This window comes from Lissotriton vulgaris, chromosome 9 (assembly GCF_964263255.1).
Source record: "Lissotriton vulgaris chromosome 9, aLisVul1.2, whole genome shotgun sequence".
NCBI lineage: Eukaryota > Metazoa > Chordata > Amphibia > Caudata > Salamandridae > Lissotriton > Lissotriton vulgaris.
This window is the reverse complement of record NC_141697.1, coordinates 332,866,373-332,892,852: the sequence shown is the minus strand read 5'-3', so window position 1 is coordinate 332,892,852 and position 26,480 is coordinate 332,866,373. Positions and strand designations below refer to the sequence as shown.

The following is a 26,480-nucleotide window of genomic DNA, read 5'->3' as shown; positions in this document are numbered from 1 at the left end:
AAAGTATGCGTTGTAACGTCATACATCCGTCATTCAGGTGACAAATGGATGAGTTGGTGGAATACTACCTGCAACTACTATGTTATTTTGTCCGAATATGGGGTAGATTCCTTTAGACACTGCTTAATTAGACTGTTTTTACATCTTGACTTCTTTGCTCATTTTCGCTGACTTTTAGCTATTTTGGAGGATAAGGGAGCTTGTACCTTGGTTGTTTGAGGTGACTTTGCTCCGATTTGATCTTCTATGTTGTTGGTTTTTGGCCGTTCAAATTGTCTTTGCTTGGGTTATAGATCCCAGCTTAATATTTCCTGTAGTGGGTTCCTGGTTTGTGTTTATTTCGTGGTGGTTGGATCACTTCTGGTGGTCGTCCTTTAAGAAGTTAAAATACTTGACAAAACTTCTGGGAGCGAGGATGATTTGTGTATCATCGGGCTGCAAGTACATTTGGTTTGAAAAAAGATGTCAAGGATTCTAGTTTAAAATGAATGCCTGAGATGTGTGCGCCCATCAGATTCATTAAGTCAATCTGTACATCGAGTTTGTCCGACTGGAAGTTCAAGACATCGATTGACGTATGCAATGTTAGTAAGATTTCCCACCAGTGCATGGCATGATGTGTATGCCTGGCTAGAACTGTTGGGGGCTTGCTCCCTGTTGGTGAGCTCGTATGAGGGGGTGGAGGGCTTCGTCATCTGATTAAGGGCGCACATTCCTCACCTTCATGTCGACCTTGAGATGCATTTTAGGCTGGACCTAGATTTCAATGGGGTTTGGGATACTTCTAATCAGATTTTTGGTCATATTGATTTTGGTGTTGGGATAAGCTTGTTCCACTACTAAGGGTTCTCTTTCAGACAGTTATGATTGTACCCGAGTCTAAGGGAAGCACTGGAGGCTGGCTGGCATCTATGCATATTATTTTGACTTCTAGATCCTGCATAAGATCTGTATTATCTAAGATTGAACGTGAGTGAGACCGTCATCTGTCCTGTGCAATGTCCTGCCAGACAGTGTCAGTGACGATGAGCTTTGATGCTACGCTGTGGACCGTACTATACATTGGACTAATAATGTTGTAAATAATGAATTAAAAATTAACTATTGTATTTATAATATTTCTGTAGTTTAAATATGTGGTGAAACAACACTCTCTGAAATTCAGCAGTTATAGTTATTACAAGTAACTTAACTCGCATCTTCGCCATGCACAGTGCTTTCATCAATGATGTCAGGCCATTTATCATTAGTGAGGTTATCAAAGATGTCACAGAACAGGTCATGAGTGTTGCAATATGTGAGGTCATAAGAAGTGCATAGCAAGGGTAGGATTGCTTCAAGTAACTATAACTGGTGAATTTTAGTGTTTTTATTTTATTTTTTTTGCTTAAAACTGATATTTTCACCTTACTATACGTCACTTTAACCTTTGTTTTTTTCAGTAAATTTCTAGGATTTTTAGAAGTAAAGTAATATTTTATTACCATAAGTAACAATGTCAAGAACAGGGGGAGGAACCTAGCGACGAACGAAGATGGCCGCATAAGCTCTCGGCTCCGTCGACCTCCGCGTGCTGCTTGAAGATCCTGACATATATCCTGCTTTCGCGCCTCACCCCACCCCCGTGCGTGGTAATCTTTGCTGACACTGGCGGTGTGGTCCCGAGAACTTTCCCACCCGGATCGGCGGAATTGTGCTGTGTGGAAGACCTTGGCCCAGAGTTGCCTGTAAGCCGGGACCTCGATTACTGACCCAGCCGGGTTCCTGGGAAACAGCGGCTGTTGGGTGCTCCAGACGTGGTCCAGTTGATTGACCTGGAGTGTTTCTCATCCCTATATTGGTGAGGTGCCTGCGGTCCTGTGTACACTGCGGAGGTGTGCGTATCCTGAGAGTGGCTGAGAGGTCGGGGGTCTCCTTCCCGGCGGCTGGCCCCCTCGCCGGGCTGGTGCCCCCGCCCGAGAAGCCCCGTCACTGTTCGGAAGTGAGCCTCCAACCCCCGCCTGCTTGACTTGCGCTTCGGTCCCCGGGGGATCGGGTGCTCCGAAGTGCACTCAAATGTCTGGAGCTGACCGTGCGGAGGCGGTGCGGGGTAATGAAGAGCCGTCTTTGAGGACCGTGATGGCCGCCATTAAGGAGCTGCGATCCTTCATGGCCTCTACTCATCAGAAGACGATCGCGGATGTCACCGACACAGCTCGATCGTGCGAGGACCCTGACCTGCCTGGAGCCCTTGAGCTGGCTAGTATGTCTACGCCATTCCCGGCACTTACTAAACGAGACTCCCTTCATGTCGAAACCTCGCAATTATCGCCTGGAACACTGTGTGCTACTGGACCTGTTGTCTCAGAGACGCCCGCCATTATCGCGCATCCGTCCACTGATGTGTTTGTAGTCTTCTCCTATCCTGAGCCTACAGCTAATACGACCTGGCGGATGCTGCGAACGTCATTCGATTGTATTGACTTTGCCCTGAGTCTGAGATCGATATGGTCGTATTTTGGCTGGAAAACGGCGAGTGTCATGACGGACTGAGGTGCTTGATCGGTCTCTTTATGTAGGCCCACAGACTGGCGGGGACTTTGATTTTTCCCGGATACGTTCTGCTGCAGTTGGCTGAACTTATTGTGAACATTCGCAGGGGTCAAGGGTGAGACTGCTGTAGATCTCGACTTTGGGGGGTGTGTGAAGTTCGGGGGATCCGCCATTTTGTTGCTTACGGGTGGTGGGGCGGTATCGGTCGCCTTCCCTGGGTTTTATTTCAATGCCTTGCTTACATAATTGCTATACTTAGAACTGGGATTGTGCGCCGCAGGGGAGGGTAAGGGACCGAGGGCGAATGTGATTTTTCTCCTTCTCCGTCTTTTTTCCTTCTTTTATCTTTTCCTTTCTATCTTTTACATATTTCCCTTTTCTAGCTATATTTCGGGTTTTTTGGATGCTGGGTGACAGGCACGCTGCTAGGGGGGTAGGCCGTAGCCATTTGCAGGGGTGCAGGGTGGGGGGTGGGGGGATGGGTATTATTGTTTTTCCGTTTTTTGTTTCTATGGCCCCTTTTTCTTCATTAGTTTAACTGGACTCTCTGTTTCTTTCCCATCTTTCTGGGTTTTGGGATCGGGCAGTGTATTACCTGATTCGAATTCTCGACGTTTGACCGTGGGTTTCGCCCATGAATGTTTTTCATTGAGCCTCTCCATATACGGGCGATGGCCGGGTGGGCTTAGTGTTTGATTGCACGCGTATACTGATTGGCCCCCCTTAGTGATGCCGATAACTCGATAACTATATGATTTCGATTCTGAGACTGATCCCACCCTCTTTTCTTGTTTTCTGCTCTTTTTGTTATTATATTGAAATTCATTTCTTTTAAAGGTAACCATCCTGTTGTAAAATTTAAAATTAACCTCACTTATCCTGTGCAAAATTGTATGTGCCGCAATAGTTCTGGTCTCTAATCCTGCTGCCGTGCCTCCGGGATGTTCGGCTGAATAGCTGTGTACACCTTGTCTACAAATAAAGGTTTTCAAAAATTAAAAAAAAAAAAAAAACAATGTCAAGAACAGACAGACCTCACGGACCCCCTCGAGAGTCCAGAAGGATTGCGGCAACCCCCAAAAAATTGCCATTGGGTGTGAGTTGTCACCCTGGGACTCCCCATTCCTCACCCCCCAAGATCCACCAAGTCCCTGTGTCCTAAAATGGCGGCCACAACATTTCTCCTCATGTTGCAGCAAGGTCCATTAGTGAACAAGGCGGACTTGTCCGCCGAAACGTGTCTGATCGTTTATATTGGAGAATAAAAGCCTTTGACCTTCATCCACGGAGTCGGTGCCTGTTCTTTTTCATGCCAAGCCAGGATTGGAAGAATATATATATATAATTTTTTTTTTCATCACCCAACGCATCACGTACCTGTAAATATAACAATGGATTCTGGGAGTTGGAGTTCACATGAGCACCGTGAACAGCAGCAGGTGAGCGGATAATTAAGGGGTGGAGTGGACTTTAACCAACAAAAAGGAGGCAGGACTTATCAGCTTGCATCAAACCTCCTGGTCACCTGGGCGCTGACGAAGGCTGAATGAATAGCTGAAATGCATTTGCCATTTTAAGTGAATAAAGGTGCTTCCAAAGGTTTCCCCTGGTGTGGCCTCTGCTCTCTCTCAGCAAGGAGTTTTGCTGCATAGATATATATATATATATATACACACATACATACAAACATATATACATACACACACACACACACACACACTGCCACCACTGTGTAGTTACTGTTAGGTCAGAGTTTCAATCGGAAGAGTCTTTTTTGTTCTGGTAATAATTGTGACACCATTTGGTGATTTTTCACAAAACGTTCCCAAAAAATGTTCATCCAGTCAGCTCTCTTCTGGAAAGTTTTGGGCTAATCCAGCTATAGGGGCCAGGAAAAAGTGGCGGTCCCACAACATTGTTTTCCTATGTTAATTCCAATAGGTAATTTTGGAATTGATAAAGAAAAAAACACGCCAAACAGATTTACATAAAATTTGACAGAAAGTCAGAACTTTACTCAGACAACATGCTTTTCATTATTTGGTCTAAATCAGTTCAGACATTTTTTAGATATTATTGTTTAAGTTATAGTGATCTCTGGATGGCTGGTCCCGTAGACTCTCGTGGCACTGCAGATTCACAAAAATACATCAATCTGATTGGTCAAGAGGGCTTTTCTCCGGTGGATCGTTTCGGTCCGACAGAATAGGTATTGTCCCATGGGACCAAATGATCCGATTGGATGGCAGGATCAAGAGGCTAAATGTTGTGGTTGTTATTGCAGAACAGGGGTGTCAGTCACACTAATCATAGTTTTTTTTCAATCTAATTACCTCACCTAACTATGTCACTAAGTATTTTGTTAGGTCGAAGCCTACCACACAGCACAGCTGTCTAGTTTGCCAACAACTTATTGTGGGCATTCTGAAAGCTTCCTTGGGAATGCACCCCACACATACCTTACCATTGGCTTTGTAGTGAGCAACTCACAGTTGCTTACTTTCTATTTTCTGGCTTTATTTGTTTTAGACTGTCCAGCTAGAGTCTGTCCCTCCCCTGGAGCAACCCTTGTTTACTGTATCCTTCTGAGTACTCGCTTTCTGTAATCATGCCTTTAAATGTTGTTCTTATCTTGTCACATTTGCAGTGTATCCAAAGCAGAGGTCAGATGTCGGCCTCTGTTTTCCAGAGAGCTTGGTGTTTACTTTTCTTTCTCCGACTTCAAAGTGAGAGAATGTATGTGACAATCTTGCTTGTAACAAAAGGCGTTTTCTAGTAAACACAACAAAAATGAACTGTTCTGCTATTTCAGAATATATAAAAATTAGGAAAGTACAAATTAAGAACAGTTTTTTACAATTCTGAAGTGCGGGGAAAACAATATTAGAATACGATCAAAACCATAATTTCTTTGGCACATACTCTTAGCTGCAAATACAGGGACTGAATAGTCAGCTCTTATGATGTTTGATCGAAAAATGCTTTATGGTCACAGTAACAAAGAGATCCCACTAGCAGAACTTTACCTTACCTAGAAATATCAGCTTGGGAATTTTTATCACCATCAACAGTAAAAGGTGATGCTCCCGTTAATAACTCATAGGTAAGAACGCCTAAACTCCACCAGTCCACAGCCTGCAAAACGGTAAAACGGGAAATACTGAATTTAGTTTGACAAATAGCATAGTAAGCAAATAATCAATTTCAGAAATAAAGCCTAGAATGCAGTTAATATTCCATGGACTAAAGAGGTCAAATTGTCACATACGTCCAGGGCAGTCTTCCTTTATGATTAAAAAAACTAATGCCTTGTTATCAGTCAGAAATGCATTGTGAATGACATTTTCAATTGAGCTAATCCCTCAAATAGGCACACTGTAGAATATAAAGATAATGTGGTCCAAGAATTTCAACAAAGGGTAAAAGTAAATCACATGGTACCAACATCGTAACATAGTGCAGTTGGGCATGACTTGCTTTTCAGTATGTTATCACAATATTGCAGCAAGAGTTTCACTGTTTAAGTAATCTCATTTGAAAGTAAAATGTCTCCTACATATAAAAATCAGTTTTCCACGTGTAGTGCTCTGGATTAACATGGTATACACACTCCTGCCGCTTATGCTGACCACAAAATTAATAGGTTGCTTTTCTGCAAAGGAGGAGTTTCGGTTTCGAGATGACCTACTGTACTATCCCTTGAGTCCACTATTTAACAAAACAAAATACTCCACTTTTGTATTTGCCTTTTACCTCCAGAAATATATATATATATATATATATATATATATATATATATATATATATATATATATATATATATATACACATATATACATATATATATATATATATATATATTACAGCTCCAATCTCCTTTACCCATACCCGGCCGGGTTGGGAGTGAAGAAACAGCACTCACGGGCTCAGATAATGCAGCAAAGATTTTTATTTTTCAAGCAAACGCGTTACGGGACAGCGTCCCTTCGTCAGTGGTTCAACAGTGAATATCACGCCGCGCCATTTTTTAAAACCACAGTAGGTTACAAAAATGAAAAACTGACTCATCGCAGCTTCAATGAGGTAGCGCCATCTTGGAGTGTCCAAAAAGGTCTCAAAGTCAATAATTACGTACATTATTCAGACACAATTACAATTTGTTCTTTGAAAATTGTAGCAAAACATTTTTAGCCGTGTATCGGCTTAGACCGCACATTGCACTATTTCCTCATATATTGTCTTTGTTATGGGGTGTTCTCTCGATTGGGCTCAGCAGTGAAACTGATTATATATATATGTCAAAAATGACAAACATGGTTTGTAAACCATGTCAGCTTAAATGGTATCATCCATGTTGTTATCTTGCCGTGTATCGGCAATTGCAGCCTGATGGCTGCATGGAGTTGCACTTGCCTCGTCCCTCTCAGAGGACACCCCTCATGTACATGATTTGAGTTAACCGTTATATGTTCAAAACCTAACAGACATAAATAGTCACTACCCACAACAGATATTCAACATTTTCCGTATTTTTTCTTTGTATCTCATTACTCAGTTCATATTCAGTTATTTCAAAAGTCACATCATCCAATTCATCCATTGTACAGATTAACAAAGCGAATGACTCATCCTAGATGAGTTGCCATTTCCTCTCCCATGTTAAGACCTCCTGGCGCCTTGGTCTCGAGATCAACAATGTAACATGATTCAAGTCTCCTGAGAGTCAAAAGTGTGTTACCTCCCCTTGGGCTTTCCGGGACACAGTCTAAACAGAAAAATCTCAACAAATCCCTGTTGCTATTGTGCTTGATTGCAAAATGTCGAGCAACAGGGTAGGTGAAATCCTTGTTCATAATTGCTCTCATGTGTTCTAAGACTCGCAGTTTTACAGGGCTGATTGTACTTCCAACATATTTTAGTTGGCAAGGACACATAAGGCAATATACAGCATGGTCTGCCAGGCAGGACATAAACTTGTTGATCTTTCTTCCACCACGACACCCCCTCACTTGATAGGTTAGTGTGCGTTTACTGAAGGCACACGCTTTACACTTCCCACAAGGGAAGAAACCCCTTGCGTCCTTTAGAGTACCTTTGAAGTTGCGTATAGGTTCCAGATAGCTATGAACCAATTGGTCTTTTAAAGATCTAGCTTTCCTAAAGGTAAGTTGTGGGGTTGAAGGTATATCTGGTCCCACTATGTGATCCGTTTTTCAGAATATGCCAATGTTTGGTCATGATTGTCCTGAGTTTAGCGGAATTCGCCGAGTAGGTGGTAACCATGCGAAATTTTCCTTCTACGATAGGTCTTACTTTCTTTACAAACAGAGTACTTCATGGCAATTTCTTTACACGACTCAGAGTGTCAAGTAGAAGATTCAATTTGTATCCCCTTTCTAAAAATCTGTCCATGCTATCAGAAATTGCTGAATTGAAGTCTTCCTCATGGGTACAGTTCCGTTTACTGTACCCATGAGGAAGACTTCAATTCAGCAATTTCTGATGGCGCTACCTCATTGAAGCTGCGATGAGTCTGTTTTTCATTTTTGTAACCTACTGTGGTTTTAAAAAATGGCGCAGCGTGATATTCACTGTTGAACCACTGACGAAGGGACGCTGTCCCGAAACGCGTTTGCTTGAAAAATAAAAATCTTTGCTGCATTATCTGAGCCCGTGAGTGCTGTTTCTTCGCTCCCAACCCGGCCGGGTATGGGTAAAGGAGATTGGAGCTATAATTTAATAACGCGGTACACCGCCTCGTTTTAATGGCACCGGACACCAAGAGTGACCCACGGTTTCGGTGAATATATATATATATATATATATATATATATATATATATTCCCCACAACAGACAAAGTCCCAGGAACCACAAAAGACTCGCACTCCAGGGTCCGTGTATGAAAAAGCGTTTATTGGCGACGCGTTTCGACCAGGCGGTCTTCTTCGTTAGCCAGGATATATGTGTATGTGTGTGTGTGTGGTTACTAGTAAAATCTACTATCCCTTGAGTCCACTATTTAACAAAACAAATACTCCACTTTTGTATTTGCCTTTTACCGTCAGGACAATTATATATATATATATATATATATATATATATATATATATATATATATATATATATATATATATATATATATATATCGACATCCAAAGGGATCCCAAAGCCAGTCGAGAGCGCTCTGCAGTGTGTGCTCTGCCCAGGGGTCGGATCCTGACCCTGAAGATTCTTGTCATACAAAAGAGGCGGCACAACCAGGATACTTTTTAAGTCTGTTTATTAGACTTCACCCCACCAACGCGTTTCAGCCACAACTGGCCTTGCTCACGGTTGGTTAGTCCCTCCACAGTGTTGCTTTTTATACTCCCACAGATTACCAATTATGAGGCATTGTGGGATATGTAGTTTGAACGTGAAAATTAAACATTAAAAACAAAAGAAAGACTTAGTGTGCTTTTACAATTGTTACACTATAGTGACAAATCGTCCACTGTGGCTATGTTAGACATGTTATTGGGTTTAGTACCCTCGAAGTCTTTTCTCAGTCTTGTTGAAGGTATTGGGTATAGTACCCATGTGGGTGAACACATTAGTCCAGATGAACATGCAGGTCCTCTCCGAAATTCATCCCTCTCGGATGCTTCGTTCTGAGTCTGACAATCATCTTTGATTCCATTTGGCGGAGTTTCCGAACTGTGTCCCCGCCTCTTTCCGATTTTTCCAGCATTTTTATTCCGTAGAACTGCATCTGTCTCCAGTCACCATTTTGACATAGACTTAGGTGTTTAGCCGTGGCATATTGCATGTTTGAATTTTTCACCGCTCGGATGTGCTCCAATATCCGTTTTTTTAACATGCATTAATATTAATATTTCCTGTGCCAATATCCCACCCAACTGAGCTTCCAGAGGAAATTCCTTTTCTGCAAAGCGCGAGGAAGCGCTGCCATCTGAGCAGGGGTTTTCCTGCTACATTGTTTCTGTGCCTTTTCCCCCAAGATCACCCGCATCGTGTTCGGGCGAACTAAGCTGTAGGAAGATAGCCTTTTATTTTAAGGCAACTTTACTCAGCGCGAGGACGCGCTGCAACGTGTGACAGACTTTCCTTTTCCCAGCACGAGGACGCGCTGCAACATATCAGCGACTTTCCTTTTTTAAGCGCGAGGACACGCTTCAACGCATAAATGGCTTTTCTTTTTTCCTAGCGCATAGAAATGCTGTTGCCTTTAATAGACTTGCCTTTGGCGCCCCCAACATTTTGCAAATAGCACAAGGTCGTTATTTGAGTAGCCCGCAGTAAATTTTGCTGATTACCATGCCCCCACCCCACAGTTAATTTCTGGGCTGCTACGAAAAGATAAACGCTCACTATAAACTACTCCCTGAGCTATGAGGCAAGCCTGAGTGCATATAATGTTGGTTCCTTTACTACCGGCAACCTTTCTGTCAGATTCACGCAGCCACAAGAAGAAAGGAGTTGACTCAAATTCCTATTGTGCAATTTTTACTGAGAAAGTAAAGATTTTCACAGCTGCCATTTTTGTGCTTTATTTTTTTAGAGACCAAGGAGCATTCTGGTGGATCAAGTATGTGTGGGATAGCACACATCTAGGGGGTTGGTGAGGTATAGGATGTTGGGACGTTATCCATGACATAGTTCCCCAAAGTAATTTTTGTTCTTTCTTGATAGTCTTCTGGCCCTTCGCTGACTTGGATCTCCTTCTTTTGACTGTCTGGGAATTGGACGGGCAGTCCTTCTTGGTCTCTTCATTTTCTGGAGCTACTTGCTTTTCTACTGTGTGTTATGGTGTGACACGGAGAGGTCTGTATCTTTGGAGAAAGGAGAGTCTCTAGCTTCGCTCCTGTGGAATTGGTTCTTCTGCCTGGGTCAACCTTGGAAGTCCGACAAATAATATAGTGCCTGTTTACTGGTGAATAAGCATGCATATATTCATTATGTGCACTGGTGTTGCACAGTGTTCGCTTTAGGGACCGCTGGATGGGCGCATGTGAACCTACAGCACTACAAGATGCAAACAAATGGTTACAGTAAACTTTTCTATATGCAGTCTTTGTAGTTTTAGATCACATGCTGTGCACACAATAGAAACAGCAGTAAAGTGGTAGCTTGACAGCAGCAGTGATCGATATGTGAAACATGGTTTAAAATACTGCTTGCCCACCTTTTGATTTGTGGCACACATGAATGTCTACTCAGTACTGCTAAGTAAATGTGTAGATGGAACTCCATGTAGCAGCATTGCAAATATCTTCTAGGGAGAGATTTGATAAAAATGTAATTGTGGTACATTTTGTGTGAATGGGATGTCCTCTAGGTATTATGTTCTGCAGTGTGCATTCTGATTTTTTAGTGACAAAGTAGAAAGCATCTAGTAATCCATCTGGTCAATTTTGCTTAGGAGACGGGGCGTGGCCAGCAACATGGTAGAATAAGACGAGAGTCTGCATAGCTCCAGCCCAGGCAAGTGATCCAACGTGAGATAAGGGGGCCTAAGGTCCCAAAAACCTACCCAATTTAATCTCTGGGGGTCCAGTTTCCCCACCGGCATCCGAAGACCGCAAGTGGAGGCTGTGGCAGTCCCGTGGTTGGCGGCAATGCGGGCCGGCCTGGAGGCCCGCTAGCTAGACCCAAGATAGCGCCCTGGGTTCAATGAGAGCGAAAGCGGTGCCGCTGGCGGCGTCAGAGCCCATCGAGAGCTGTGGGTGCCCCGTCTGGCCACCATCTGTCCTTGGGAAAGTGCGAGAGGCCCCGGGGACGCGGATCGCCACCCCCGCAGAGGAGGGGGAGCCGCGACGGAAAGGAGCGGAGGTACGACTTTCCGCTAGCCGCTGACCAGGACTGCGCTACCGGAGGAGGAGGCGGGGTTGGCACCGTGGTCTGCGGGGCCCAGCTGGAGTGGTACCGTGCCGGCGGGTGAGCTGACGGTCCTTTACTCAGCCGGCATCCGGAGGGACTGTGTGGAGCCCGGGTGAATTCTTGGATAGCCCCCCTGAGGCTTGGGTGAAGAGGGCCTACAGAGACTGCCTGTTAGGTGTGGCGGAGTCCCCTCATGATCCTGTGGGGACCGGGTGGGCCTACTCCGCCCCCGCCCCTGCTGGGGCCTCCGACCGGTGCAGTGTATTGAGGGATGGCCCAGGGACACTAACAGAAAAAGGTACTAGGGGCACTGTTTTGGAGGGCAGCGTGGCCCGGGCAGGCTGGTGAACTGCGGCTAGGATGTCCAAGACGCCTGGTGCAACGAGACACTGGACCGCTATACCAAGTCGGCGCCCCCCCACCGGATGAAGACTCTGCGGCCACTAGTTCGGACACGGCCCTGCTGATGAACACAATCCAGGCTTCCTGCGAAGCCCTGGAGAACAAGATCGGAACGGTGGGCACGGAAGTGACGCTCCTACAGCAGGACCTCAGAAATCTGGCAGATAGAGTGAAGGAATCGGAAACGAGAATGGGGGAGGCCGAAGACACAATACAGGAGGCGAGAAAAGGTATGGCGGAGCTTGAGTCGTCGCATAAGCAGCTTTTATGGAAGGTGGATGACGAGGAAAACAGGGCGAGACGCAACAACCTCCGTTTTGTAGGTTTTAGGGAGGGAATTAAAGGCACGAACATGGCAGCGTTCCTGCACTCGTGGCTCCTGAGTACTTTCCCAAAAGATACATTCTCTACCCGATTCGTCATAGAAAGGGCTCACCGAGCGCTGCTGGCCAAGCCAACGGCTGGAGCAAGACTTAGGCCGGTCATTGCTCGCTTCCTGAATTTTTTGGACAGGGACATGATCCTCAGGGAAGCTAGAAAGTGTGGGAAAATCCTGCTAGACAATGCCCAAATAATGATTTTCCAGGACTATAGCCAGGAAGTGCAAAGGCAGCGACGTTCTTATGACTCAGTGAAAGCAAAATTGAGATCCCTCGAAATTTAGTACATGCTATTATTCCCGGCCAAATTGAAGGTGATCTACAAGGACAAGACACATTTTTTTCTGACTCCGGAAGAGGCCTGGCAATGGCTGGAGGAACGACCCCAGTTGACGAGACCCACGACTACTGCTAAAAAATCACTTGACGCAGAGTGGCCTCCTGGAGGCCCCAGAGGAACGCCCAAATCGCAGAGGTCGAGACAGGGTCGTGGAGAACGCTTTCCGGGTGAGACCCCATACCCCAAATCTGGACCTGAAAGACGGAGGAGACGAAGTGACGGGTCCCTTGGCCTCAGTCGACTCTCGGGGTCCCGGTTCTCTTGCCTGGCGGAGACATCGCGCTCAGATGTGGAGGGTGAGCCTCGGGGTTCCTCGTCGGAAGGGGAAGAGTTGGACGGGCAGCCGTTGCATCCTTTGGCAATCAAAATCAATGAGATGGAACAGGAGTCCACGCCAGAACCTGTGGAGTCTCCGGGGGACGTCCAGGACTCTAACTCGTGAAGAAGGGACCGGAGTGGCCGCCCAAGTCTAGATACTGTCTCGCCCGGAGCGTGCAAGCTGGACAATGCCCCACCTCCCCCTGGATTGAATTGTTGCTTTGGTCTTTTGTTATTAGGTTTGTGCTTGCTCTTGTTCACACCTTTGCATGTGGTGACTTTGAAGCTTTAGCAAGCTTCTTTCTTTTGGGGTGTTTGGGAGCGGGAGGGCGACAGACCTCCCATCACCCGATTATCTTATTCTCTGCTATTTGGTGGAAGATGGGATAGCGGGGAGATTGCGGGGGGGATCTCGAATGTTTGCAGGGGGGGCTGGGCTACCTGTTGGTTGGAGCGGTTTGCTACGTTTTTTAGGCATGTCAAGGTTCGGACCAGATACCGGAGAGCCTTGCTAGTCACTATAAAACCATACACAACACTCAATGGGGTTGGTCTGAAAAGTCATAGTAGATAGAAAAGGAGAAATTGCTCTTTTTCTAGGTGTCCCCTCACTCACCAGGGTTGCCCCATGGTGACATGCTTCATCATTGGGGCCATCCCAGTCCTCTACGGGCTGGGGCGTGCTGCGACTTGCGAATTACGTTGGAGCACTTATAAATGACTATGTGTGGTGCAGATGTGATAGTGGAGTGGACTAAGTGATGTATTTAAAAAATACCTGCCCAGTAGGTTTTCAATAGACTTTATTCTTGCCTCTAGGTGGTAATATTAAAAATGGGGTGGAAGAATAGGGGTCCCTAAACGTAATGTGTTAAGGTGTACCTATCAACTCCTGTCGTCAACATGTTTCGTGCATACCCCAAGCACTTCTTCGGGACTACACAGGGACCAGCCCTGTGTTCGCCACTCCTTAGCTCTGTAATGAGTTCTTTTTAATAAATTAAATAATTGCTGACTGGAGGGACGCTAGTAGGTGCCTAAAAGAGGGAGGTATTCTTGAAGCAAAATTGCTGGGATACTGAACCCCTCCGAGTCCATGGGGCACAGTTAGGTCCCACGACATGAACCACGTGTTTGGAATAAATACGTAGGTATCACTGCATGCACTAATTATAGATTGCAGCAATTATTTAATTTATTAAAAAGAACTCAATACAGAGCTAAGGAGTGGCGAACACAGGGCTGGTCCCAATGATGAAGCATGTCACCATGGGGCAACCCTGGTGAGTGAGGGGACACCTAGAAAAAGAGCAATTTCTCCTTTTTTTATCTACTATGACTTTCCAGACCAACCCCATTGAGTGTTGTGTATGGTTTTATAGTGACTAGCAAGGCTCTCAGGTAACTGGTAACAGAGACCTTATGTTGAATATAGTATTTGGAGGGTGAGCCTTAGCCTTTTTCCTCCCTCTGACTCCCTCTCTTTAGTATTCAAGGTTCGGACCAGCACATACACCTGTGTTTTAAACACCCAACTCCTGCTATCACAGACGTATTTCTCAGCTGATGTCCTCTACAATGATTTATAGTCCCCAGGCGGCTGTCCAGGTTAATGGTTGTGCCAAGATTCTGACATGGAACATGAACGGCCTGGGCAATAAAGTTACGAGGGGGTTAGTCCTGGCATACGTGAAAAGGGTAGGGCTGGATATTGTCCTATTGCAGGAAACGCACCTTCAGGGCACCCGGTGTGGGTTCTTGGCGAGGGGACCATATAGTGTTGGCTCATGCAGGTTACACGACAGGCTCCAGAGGGGTTGCTATCCTGATTAAGAAATCACCACCCTTTGGGGCTACTCAGACATGGACGGACCCACAGGGGACCTACGTGGTGGTAACGGGAACCTGGGGAAGCCATAGACTCACGATAATCTCAGTATATGCACCACCGAAACTACCGGCTAGAACTTTATCTGGCGTCACTGATATCCTACTGAATTTATCAGATACATTACAGGTGGTGGGAGGGGACTTTAATGATGTTATGTAATCGCTGCGGGACAGGTCAAGGAATCGTCTTGGTGACTCTGTGCTAACTTCCCTAGCTAGAACCATCTCTACTCTTGGTCTAGTGGATGTTTGGAGGTGACTGCATCCGGACGCTAGCACCTACTCGTACTTCTCAGGGGCTCATAGGTGTATTCCAGATTAGATTAAGTCTTCCTGCCGCAACGTGCTCTCAGTGTGGAGGATGTGGCGGAGTATCCAGCTCGAGGTATCTCGGATCATATACCTCTTCTGGTGTGATTGGGGGGAGGCGTGCATCGGGGGAGAGGGGATGGCGGCTGCCTGCGTGGGACCTGCAGAATAAGGACCTAGTGAAGGTCTCAGGGCAGATACAAAGGTATACTTTCTCGGAAATCAAAAGGATCAGTTTCGCCAGGGGTAGTTATCAGGGAAGCTTTCAAGGCAGTTCTGCGGGACAGGGCCCAAAATAGAATAGCCTGGGAAAAAAGGAAAGTGCAGGAAGAGCTGAATACTCTGGAAGCGCAGATTCTAGAGCTAGAGCGCAGGCATGTGGCGGACAGGGACGCACAGACACTTAGACTGCTACTGGACAAGCAACAGCAATACAAGGCCCTGGTGACGGATGAGACCAAAACGTAGGCACTGGCGACCCTTCACAGACTGTACGATGTAGGGGATAAGTCGGGAAAGCTCCTGGTGTGGCTAAGTCGTAAAGAGCAGGATGCCTGCTGGGTGGAACAGGTGCTTGATTAGCAGGGGCAGCTTCGGCGGAATGATGTCCAGATGGTCCGAGCCTTCGCAGCCTATTATGAAGATTTTTACAAAGCTAGGAATCTGGGAGCGCTAGAAGATACACTGACGTACATTGACAACATTGATACCCCTATTTTATCTGAAGAGGATCAGCTGGGCCTTGAGGGTGAGATAACAATCACCGAGATTAAAAAGGCCTTGACTAGACTCCGCCTGGGGAAATCTCCTGGCCCGAACGGGTTTCCTGCTGAATTCTTTTTTAAAACGGCGGATCTCCTTGGTGGCCACATGTTGGCCCTGTTCAAGGGGGCAGCCCAAGAGGGCACCTTACCGCCCGACTTGCGGATGACCACAATTGTTCCGATCTATAAGCAGGGTATACCCCCGGAGAGTGCGCGTCCTATCGCCCCATCTCACTCCTGAACGTGGAGGTTAAACTCTTGGCGACAATATTGGCCCTCCGACTGTGAAGGGTAATTCCTGACCTGGTCCACTTGAATCAGACAGGTTTCCTGCCGGAGAGGGCAACTAGGTTGAATCTCAGGAGGACCCATAACTGGCTGATGGAGGTGCACAATCGTCAAGATCTCCATGTGTTTTTATACTTGGATGCCGAAAAGGCGTTTGACGCGGTGCACTGGCCTTTCCTTGAGGGGGGTGTTACTCAAGTTTGGATTTGGTCCCAAGTTCCAGAAGTGGGTGAGACTCCTTTATACGGACCCACAAGCCAGAGTTAAAGTAAATAGGGTGCTATCAGAGGATTTCCCTATAAGAAGAGGGACCCGACAGGGATGTCCCCTGTCCCCGTGGCTCTTTGCCCTTACTATAGAAATAGTGGCATGTGAAATTAGACAGGAAAAAGAAATTAGAGGGTTTAAAATTGAGAAGACAGACACGTACGAGGAAAAAATATCGCTATATGCGGATGACGTCCTCTTGTATGTCACCCACCCTGCCACCACGATCCCGGTGCTGTTTATCACTGTAGTGTAGTTCCTATTTTCCCTATAGGCCCTGCGCATTGGAATAAGAAACAGCAGTGTAGACGTAGGACTGCGGTCTTCTAGGTCTCTACTGACTATGTTAGACTTAATTTAGGTTTGCGCCAGCTAGCTCAGAGGTCACTGGAAACTTTCTTGACTGAATAGGAAGTGATCAGCTTCCCTGGCTCAGGCAAGAAGGGATTCAGCTTCCGACAACCGCATAAACATGACAACTTTGCTCCTCAGAATAAGAGTCAATCTCTAGAGTCGTGTGAAACAATAGACAGCTATTTCACTCAGTCAGTTGTGCAGATTTATTTTCACCAGAGTGCAGAGAATGGAGAGGGGCCTTTTCAAAAAAAGATATTATTTATTGAGCAGTCTTCCTTCTCATGCAAGAGAAATGAATTGCCACAATTGCAAGACTTGTTATTATGAAAAGTGCGTACAGTAAAAGGAGTATTACGAAATAATACTGTAAAGTCATTGATATGGTTTCTTAGCCATAAGATAGTTAAAATGAATAAAATATATACATTCATATACACATTGGCTAACGACCTCAACTGGTGCTTCTAACCACGCCTACCCCCTGACCTAAGCCTAATACATGGGAGGGAGTAAGTAGGTAGCAATTTAAGTTAAGTTGGTTTTGCCAAGAGTTTGTTTCAAGAATTCTCTCTAAGGGTTTAGTCAGCACCGTACCTCTGGAATAGAATGCAGGAGGTCTAGTATCTCCTTCTTAGGACCCGATATCCCAGTCACCCGCAAGGGTAGGCTGGAAACGCCAGAGCTGGATTTTTTCGGCAGGAGAAAAGACAGCGTCTTTCTCAGCGCGTCAAGGAGGAGGGGCAGCGTCCGTGGGCTTCTCGCATCTGCTGGGCTCTCTGCAAGGGGACAGCTGTTTTGCTCCAGTATTCACCACCACCGTGTACTTGCTTAAGGCAACGTTGGTATATTTATACCTGAAAGGTGCCGATTTTGACGTAAGTTTTTGGAAATAAGACGTCAATAAAGATGTCACTAAGAACTGGTCGTTCTTACAGTGCTCGCAGGAGTTCTATTACTAATCAAAACAAAGCAAGCGGGGCTTTCCCAGGTTGCTGGGGGTTTGGTATGTCGAAAGAACTCGGTGTGCTATCTAGGAATCTAAGGAAGTGGCTTCTGCTGTGTCATGGACTGTCATGGACTGCAGAGGGGAGTTACTGAAATATGGCTCTGATTGTTATGCCATTATAGGGATATGTATTGATTATAGCCGTATAGGGGCATGAGGTCGCAATATTGATCGGGGTCCTAGATAAAACACATCACCACGTTGAGCTGTTATGGCTCGAGGGCGCTCACGAAGGGGGTGCCACAAGGCTCATGCCTTAGCCCTACATTGTTTAATGTATATGTGGCCCCCCCTTGCTGAGATTGTGCGGAAGTATGGGTTCACACCACTTTCCTATGCTGATGACACCCAGCTCCTCTACCCTTTCAGCTCCCTTGGCCCTAAAGTCAAGGAGAACTTTGCTGAGGGTATGAGGGCAGTGTCACATTGGATGGCTGTAAATTGCCTCCAATGTAACGTGGGAAAAACAGAGATTATGCTCTTTGGCAAGGCGAGTCTTCTCTGGTCCCCAGACTGGTGGCCATTAGATCTGGGCCCAGTACCCTCTTCTAAACCTCATGTTAAAAATCTAGGGGTGAAGTTGGACCAAAAACTGACCTTAAAGGAACACACCAATTACATCGCAGGGTTGTGTTTCCACACCATCGGCCTTCTCAGACGTGTCTTCCCGTATCTTCCTGCCACCTATAGTAAGACACTTGTACAGGCCCTGGTTACTAGCCGCCTGGACTACTGCAACGGCCTGCTGACTCTAGCGAATGCAGATGCAGTGGGTCGTTTGCAGGTAGTCCAGAACACAGCGGCGAGATTGGTCACGAGTGTACCGGCCAGGACTCCCTCTAAGCCCTTGTTGGAAGAGCTGCATTGGCTCCCGATGCGGCAGCGTATCAATTTTAAGATATGCTGTACGGTCCACAAGTGCTTATATGGGGTTAGCCCTAAATACCTATCACAATCTCTTGAGTTGTATCAACCTAGCCGGTCACTCCGTTCAAGCAATCAAGCCCTCTTAAAACCCCTGTAACAAAAAAATCCAGACAAGGAGACCGTGCATTCTCCTCGGTTGGTCCTGCCTTATGGAATAAACTTCCTACTGATGTAAGAATGACTACCAACCACCTGTCCTTCAGAAAGGCACTAAAAACCCTCCTTTTCCAAGAAGCATTTCGGTCCCTTTAATATTTTGTCTCACATAACCTTCTGATCCTATGGCTGGCAAAGCGCGGAGATACCCTTACGGGATTGAATCCAGCGCGATATAAGAAATTAAAATAAAAAATAAATAAATGGCGCCCATGCAGGTTACAAGATAAACTGGCATAAGTCGATCTTATATACCCCCAGGCGGGGAGAGGGCTGGCCCCTCTTTCCCGGTGCTCTTAGGGTCACAGATGAAGGGTTTCTGCATCTGGGGGTATACAGAACCTTGGATAGAAACCTCTCATACCAGAGAAACGTCAAGCGGGTGCTTGCAAACTTTGTTGTTGATGCTTCTAGGTGGAGGACGCTCCCCCTCAGGTTATTAGGGCGTGCTGCAATGTTTAAAATGATAACGCTACCGCGGTTCCTGTACGCCATACAAAATGAATATTTCCCACTCCCCCGGCAGGTTTTTAAAGACATAAATATTGAGCTGAGTCATTATCCACCACTGGGAGATGTTCTACTAGTTAAGGTATTTTAGGATGTATCCATGCCAAAATCTTTGTGCTCACAGGGATGGTTAGGAAGAATGTGAACACCCTTGGTTATATATATATATATATATATATATATATATAGTACATAGTGATCATGTTGGTTTGAGTATTATGTTGTGTTGCAGTGTGGCTAGTAATGACTGAAGGTCTAACAGGAAAGCCATTAGTTCAAAAACAGTGATGTGAAGGACGCTCTCCTGTGGCAACCAAAGCATCAGTACAGTTCGGTTGCCTAACAGTGTTCCCCACTATTAGGGATGTGTATGTGGAATAATCTGATCAGTAATACATTATTTTTCTTCCATTTTGAAGTTTGAACTGATCAAATTACAGTGTGTGTGGTGTGGTTACTAACTAGAATTTGTGAATTGCAGTGGGGTTGGGAGTTTCAGCCAGAACCGTTTTTACCAGTGTTTTGTTTTCAGTGAATTCCATGTTTTTTTTACGATGTACTTAATTACCAACCCCAGCTGTGCATGGCCCAATGATGTGCACAGCCAGGGTTGGCTTCAGGCATCCAGGACCTTTGCCAAACCTACTGAGTCAATCAATGCATGCTGCACATGGCCAAAGGCTGTAAGCATCAGTAGTTCATTGTATGACCTTCACCCTACCTGCCGTAGGTAGTCAACCCCTGCTGTTCACAGACAAAGGTCGTGCAAAGCAAGTATTGACCACTGGTCCAGAGTGCAGGTATTTGGCGTCCTGCAACCAACTCTCTGCGACAGCTCAACAACCGTTACCAACTGTTGGGCTGGGAAACAACCATTAACATGCACCACCTTTACCACTCAAATCTTTACTACAAAAATGTAAGTATATATCAGATAAGTGAAACTATTTTATATATGTGTGTGTGTGTGGGTGTGTGTTAGGAATCAGAGTAAGGGCGATTTAGCCCCTTCACCGCTGGGCTAATTCCCCCGCGGTGCGGGGGGAGGGGGGCGCGCACGGCACCGCAGTGCTGATGACGAGCCCAGGCTCGTCATGTAGCACGGTGCTCGTGTGCTCATGACGAGCCTGGGCTCGTCATGAACCCGCCCGCGCAATGGAACGCTCAGCACAGCGGGGGAATTAGCCCCGCGTGTGAGCGTTTCACGTCTCATGACGAGCCCAGGCTCGTCATGAGCACACGAGCACCGTGCTGCATGACGAGCCTGGGCTCGTCACCAGCACTGAAGGGGTTAAGGGTTATGGGGTGGGTATAGGGTAGTAAGGTTATTTTTAGGGTTTAGGGCTGGGTAAGGGTACTGGGTGGTAAGAGTGTTTTTAGGTCTCGCCTAGGCTGCGCGCATGCGCTGCATGCTGCTCTAGGAGGGCCTTTAGCCATCGGTTTTCACTTTTGAAGCACTGCACTCGTGCTTGTGGCGGCATCCACCTTGCGGGAGCAAGCAGCGGCACGGCCACGTTAATTACAAATATATGGCCGCTGCTCGCTCCCGCAAGGTGGATGTCGCCACAAGCACGAGTGCAGTGCTTCAAAAGTGAAGACAGCCGATCGCGATGCTGCTTGCGTTTGGCATCACTTGCTTACCCTTCTCTCAGTATTATTCCTCAGTCATGCAGTGGTAGAGACGATAAACGATACAAGGCAGGATTTGGAACTGTTTTCTAGTCTTAAAACTGTGATATTTCCGCCGTCGGTGTATTGTATGACCGGTGTCTGTGCAAGTTTGTATGTTTTTGGGAGGGTGGGTGGGGAGGGGGGAGGGGGAACTTACTAGGATTCCTTTTATGAAATATTTTTTTACTTGTATTAGTTTTCAAATCATAGTTCTAAATATGTTGACCGGGGCGTGCTTTTCAGAGAATAAACGTGCAGAAAAAGCCAAAATAGAGAAATGATTACTGTGAAAACCATAAGCGACGTTCATGTCCGTGTGTGGGATTGTGGCAAACATCACTCCTTTCTTCCTCGCGCTTGTCCCAGGGGACATCAACAGAGACAGATGGCAGATTTGAACCAAAGGCGCATGGCAGCAGTAACCTGCTGATTTTTGTGTAATCAGGAAAGGGGCCAGGAATCAACTTGAAAAGTTATCTTTTTTTTTGCAATTACCACTACAAAGTAAATTAAAACCATCAAAGTGGTTGGCTTTAGTACTGTGAAAAACTTAATTTGTGGAATACGTTTGAGGCAATTTAGTTGCATTATTAGAATTGGGTTGTTGTTGTTTAGCCTTCCCTCCCCGGATATCCACCCCGCCTCCCGCCTCCCAGCTGCTCCGCCCTCGCCCCTCCCGCTCCACTATCTATATATGACTGATGTCTTTCCGTGCAGCGTTCACGCGCAGCGGTCGCGCCCCATGCGCGCCAAAGGTGCGCCAAAGGTAAGCCCGTCTACGCCCGTCCGCGCCTGGACCGCGCCCAGCGCCAAACCCCCTGGTCCCCGCCGTACCCAGCCCACTAGAGTCACATATGATGCCGCAACTCTCCTCGCCCTCAACCCCGGACGCGCACCACAATGCTGCGAAGCCACCCCAGGACGTACCCACGGCCCATTCGCCTGCCTCTCCTGCAAGTTCAACTGCTTCAGGACCCTCACCAAATCCACTTCCTCCACACACATCTCCGACTCTAACCGCCTGAAGTGCATCCTGCTCAACACCCGCTCCGTCCACAGACACGCAACGGAACTCTGGGACCTACTCGACACTGCGTCACCGGACATCGCCTTCCTTACAGAAACATGGATGAACACATCATCAGCACCCGTCATCGCCATAGCCATACCGGACGCTTACAAGATTACCCGTAAAGACCGCACCAATCAAACAGGAGGAGGCATCGCCATCATCCATAAGAACACCATCAAAATCACAACCAGCTCCGATGATAATCTTGCAACCGCCGAACATCTCCACTTTCAGATCCACACTGACCCTAGGACCACACTTAGAGGCACCCTCATCTACAGGCCTCCAGGTACCCGCAGTCAATTCAGCGATTACATCACTGACTTCGTCAGCGCACATGCCCTCGCCTCCGAGAACTACATTCTTTTAGGCGACTTCAACTACCACCTTGAAAACAAACACGACAGCAACACCACCACCCTTCTGGACAACCTGGCCAATCTCGGACTCAAACAACTTGTTGACACCCCCACCCATGTAGCCGGACACACGCTCGACCCTATCTTCACCTCCAGCAAGCACATCTCCTTCGATCGCACCACAGCTCTCCACTGGACGGACCACAGCCGTGTTCACTTCAGCTACAAAACCACCCTGACCCACAACCGCCCACAACCTATTCCTCGGAGAAACTGGAACAAAATCACCTCCGACCAACTCCTCACATCACTCAACCAAAACCCTCCCACCCTCTCATTGGGCCCAAACCAAGCGGCCACCAATCTCAAGCAATGGATCACCCACAGTGCTGACGAATTAGCACCCCTGAAAAAACACCAGATCAAATCAGCCAGCAAAAAGGCTCCCTGGTTCAATGATGACCTTAAAAAATCCAAGAAGCTATGCCGCACCCTGGAGAAAACATGGAGAAAAAACCCAACCACCAACAACATGTCCACCCTCAAGGCAGCCACCCACAAACACCACCAACTGATTCGATCCACCAAGAAATCAGCATTCAAGGATCGTCTCGACAACAACACTCACAACAGCAAGGAACTTTTCAACATCGTCAAAGAATTCACCAACCCCACCGCAGCATCTAACGACATCACTCCCTCCCAAGACCTCTGCGATGCGTTATCCTCCTTCTTCTACAACAAAATTGCCGACATCCACAACAGCTTCGAGAATACTCCCAGCGTTCAACCCTCCCCACACCCCTCAGATCCTACTCCGCCAACTAACAACCTTACCGCCTGGAACCCAATCACCACTGAAGACACCATCTGCCTAATGAACTCCATCCACTCTGGCTCGCCAACTGACCCCTGCCCCACCACATCTTCAACAAAGCGGACTCCATCATTGCACCCCCATCTCCGTGATGTCATCAACTGTTCAACTCTGCCACCTTTCCAGAAAGCTGGAAACACGCAGAACTCGGCGCCCTTCTGAAGAAACCCACAGCAGACCCCTCTGAACTTAAAAACGACCGACCCATATCCCTCCTCCCATTCCCGGCCAAAGTCATCGAGAAAGCCGTCAACAACCAGCTCGCCGCCTTCCTTGAATCCAACAGCTCCCTCGATCCATCTCAATCCGGGTTTCGAGCCAAACACAGCACCGAAACCGCCCTCATTGCAGCGACTGACGACATCCGAACATTACTGGACAATGGTGAAACAGTGGCCCTCATTGTACTCGACCTCTCCGCCGCTTTCGACACAGTCTGCCACAGCACCCTTATACAACGCCTCAGCAACATCGGAATACAAGGAAAAGCCTTGGACTGGATCACCTCATTCCTCGCTGGGAGAACTCAAAGAGTCAGATTTCCCCCATTCAACTCTGAGGCCGCTGAAGTCATCTGTGGCGTACCACAAGGATCTTCACTCAGTCCCACCCTCTTCAACGTTTACTTGAGTCCACTCGCCTCCATCGCGCGTCAACACAACCTTAACATCATCTCTTACGCCGACGACACCCAGTTAATCCTTTCCCTCACCAAAGACCCTAACACCGCCAAAACCAATCTTCACAAAGGCATGAAAGAAGTAGCCGAATGGATGAAACATAGCCGCCTAAAACTCAACTCAGACAAAACGGAGGTGCTCATCCTAGGATCTTCCCCCTCTGCCTGGGACGACTCTTGGTGGCCTTCCGCTCTGGGCACAGCACCCACACCCACAGACCATGCACGTAACCTTGGCTTCATCCTAGACTCCTCTCTCTCGATGTCCAGACAAGTCAACGCAGTCTCATCCTCCTGCTTCAACGTACTTCGCATTCTCAAAAAGATCTTCCGTTGGATCCCCCTCGAGACAAGAAAGACGGTCACCCATGCACTGGTCACGAGTCGACTGGATTATGGTAACACACTATACGCCGGAATCACAGCAAAATTACAGAAAAAACTCCAACGCATCCAAAACGCATCAGCGAGACTCATATTAGACATCCCTCGCCAAGATCACATCACTGGACACCTAAAAGACCTCCACTGGCTTCCCGTCAACAAAGGAATTACATTCCGCCTTCTCACCCACGCACACAAGGCCCTCTGCAATCTAGCACCCAAATGCCTCAACACTCAACTGTCCTTCTACAAACCCACCCGCCAACTAAGATCGTCCAATCAAGCCCTCGCCGCTGTCCCGCGCATTCGAAAATCCACCATGGATGGCAGATCCTTCTCCTTCCTTGCTGCCAAGACCTGGAACTCACTCTCCACTCACCTCCGCCTTACTCAAAACCACATCTCCTTCAGAAAAGAACTTAAAACCTGGCTATTCGACAAATAATGAACCCCTTCCCCAAGCGCCTTGAGACCCTATGGGTGAGCAGTGCGCTATACAAATACCCGAACTTGAACTTGAACTTGGTTTAAAGTATGTCTTTTTAACTTAATATACAGGCCTTTTGTGAGCATTACCCAGTTGAATCCATGCCCGGACGTTTTACATTGCTTTAGCTCAGTGGTAAATATATATAACATAGATCAAAATTATTTCAAAAGCAACATGAAAAGCGAAATACACCTCAAAGTAAACAAGCATTGGCATAGCCAATAGGTCTCGCCTTTGGGACCTTATAAGTGTTTAGTTATCCAGAACAATATCCTTGGTGCAACAACATTAACTGTTGCATGACTAAACACTTACAAGGCAAGACCTATTGGCTATGCCAATGCTTGTGAGGGTTTACGGTGGGTAAGGGTTTTGGGTGGTAAAGATGTTTGTAGGGGTTACGGGTAGTGGATGGTAAGGGTATTTTTTGGGTTTAGGGGTGGATTAGAGAATTGGGTAGCTAGGGTATTTTCTAGATTTTAGAGCTGGGTAAGGGTATTGGGCGGTAAGGGTGTTTTTAGAGTTTACTAGTGGGTAAAGGTATTGGGTGGTACATGTGTTTTTAGGGTTTAGGTGTGCACAGGGGTATGGGGTGGTGAGGGTTTTTTTGGGGTTTAGAGGAGGGTAAGAGTACCAGGTGGTAAAGGTGTTTTTAGGGTTTAGGGGTTGGTAAGGGTATTGGGTGGTACGGACGTTTTTAGAGTTACGGGGTTGGTAAGGGTTTTGGGTGGTAAAGGTGTTTTTATGGTTTAGGGGTGGAAGGTGTATTGGGTGGTAAGAGTATATTTAGGCTTTATGAGTGGTTGCGGTTAGGGGCCGATAAGGGTATATATATATGTGCGTCATATATATATATATATATATATATATTCACTGAAAAAACCATAGGTTTTACACACGTTATAGTTAGGAAGTAGCATTTAAAAAACCTATGAAATTCACTGAAAAAACCATAGGTTTGACACCAGTTATAGTTAGCTGGAAATTTTACTGATATAAAACCAATGAAATTCCACGTTATAGTTAGTTGGACTCACTATAACTTGCGCGTGTAATGCACTGCTGATGACATTACATATTACATCACTCATGACATGGTCAGTGACATCACTCATGACATCACTGATGACAGACCTCCTCTAAGTGTAATGTAACCCTTAAAACACATATTGGAAAATAGAAATTAACATTTTCCAAAAAATGGAGATACCCATACCAGTTACAACAACCAATTCAGTAATTCCACCATCTATATACACATTCTGTCATTCACCAACAGTTCTATATAGTCACTCATACATATACTCACTCATCATATGTAGTGATACACCTATACATCCTGTTACACACCGACAGTCATCCAAAAGTTACTCACACACATACTCACACATGCAAATAAACTATTGAACATCCATTTATTTGCATATACAACTATACACACACTACCACGTTACTTCTAAGGAAACTTATACATACTTACTCTCTTAAACAATCACTTATAGAAACACATACTTATTTAAACAGGAACTCTTTCAATCTCTCACTCTCACATATACTCACTTATATACATCAATAATCACATATACTAGATTAAAACATATGTAGTTACTGATAAACACAA

General features: G+C 46.3%; 1 protein-coding gene across 5 annotated transcripts in view; it reads right to left on the bottom strand.

The window, feature by feature from the left end:
* Positions 1-26,480, bottom strand: part of RPS6KA5 (ribosomal protein S6 kinase A5) — a 658,611-nt gene that overhangs the window by 220,978 nt on the left and 411,153 nt on the right. For all 5 annotated transcript variants that reach the window (XM_086937662.1, XM_086937664.1, XM_086937661.1 and 2 more), the window contains one exon: positions 5,564-5,667. In XM_086937662.1, the coding sequence (XP_086793788.1) occupies positions 5,564-5,667 (104 nt within the window). The remainder of the gene's footprint in view (positions 1-5,563; positions 5,668-26,480) is intronic.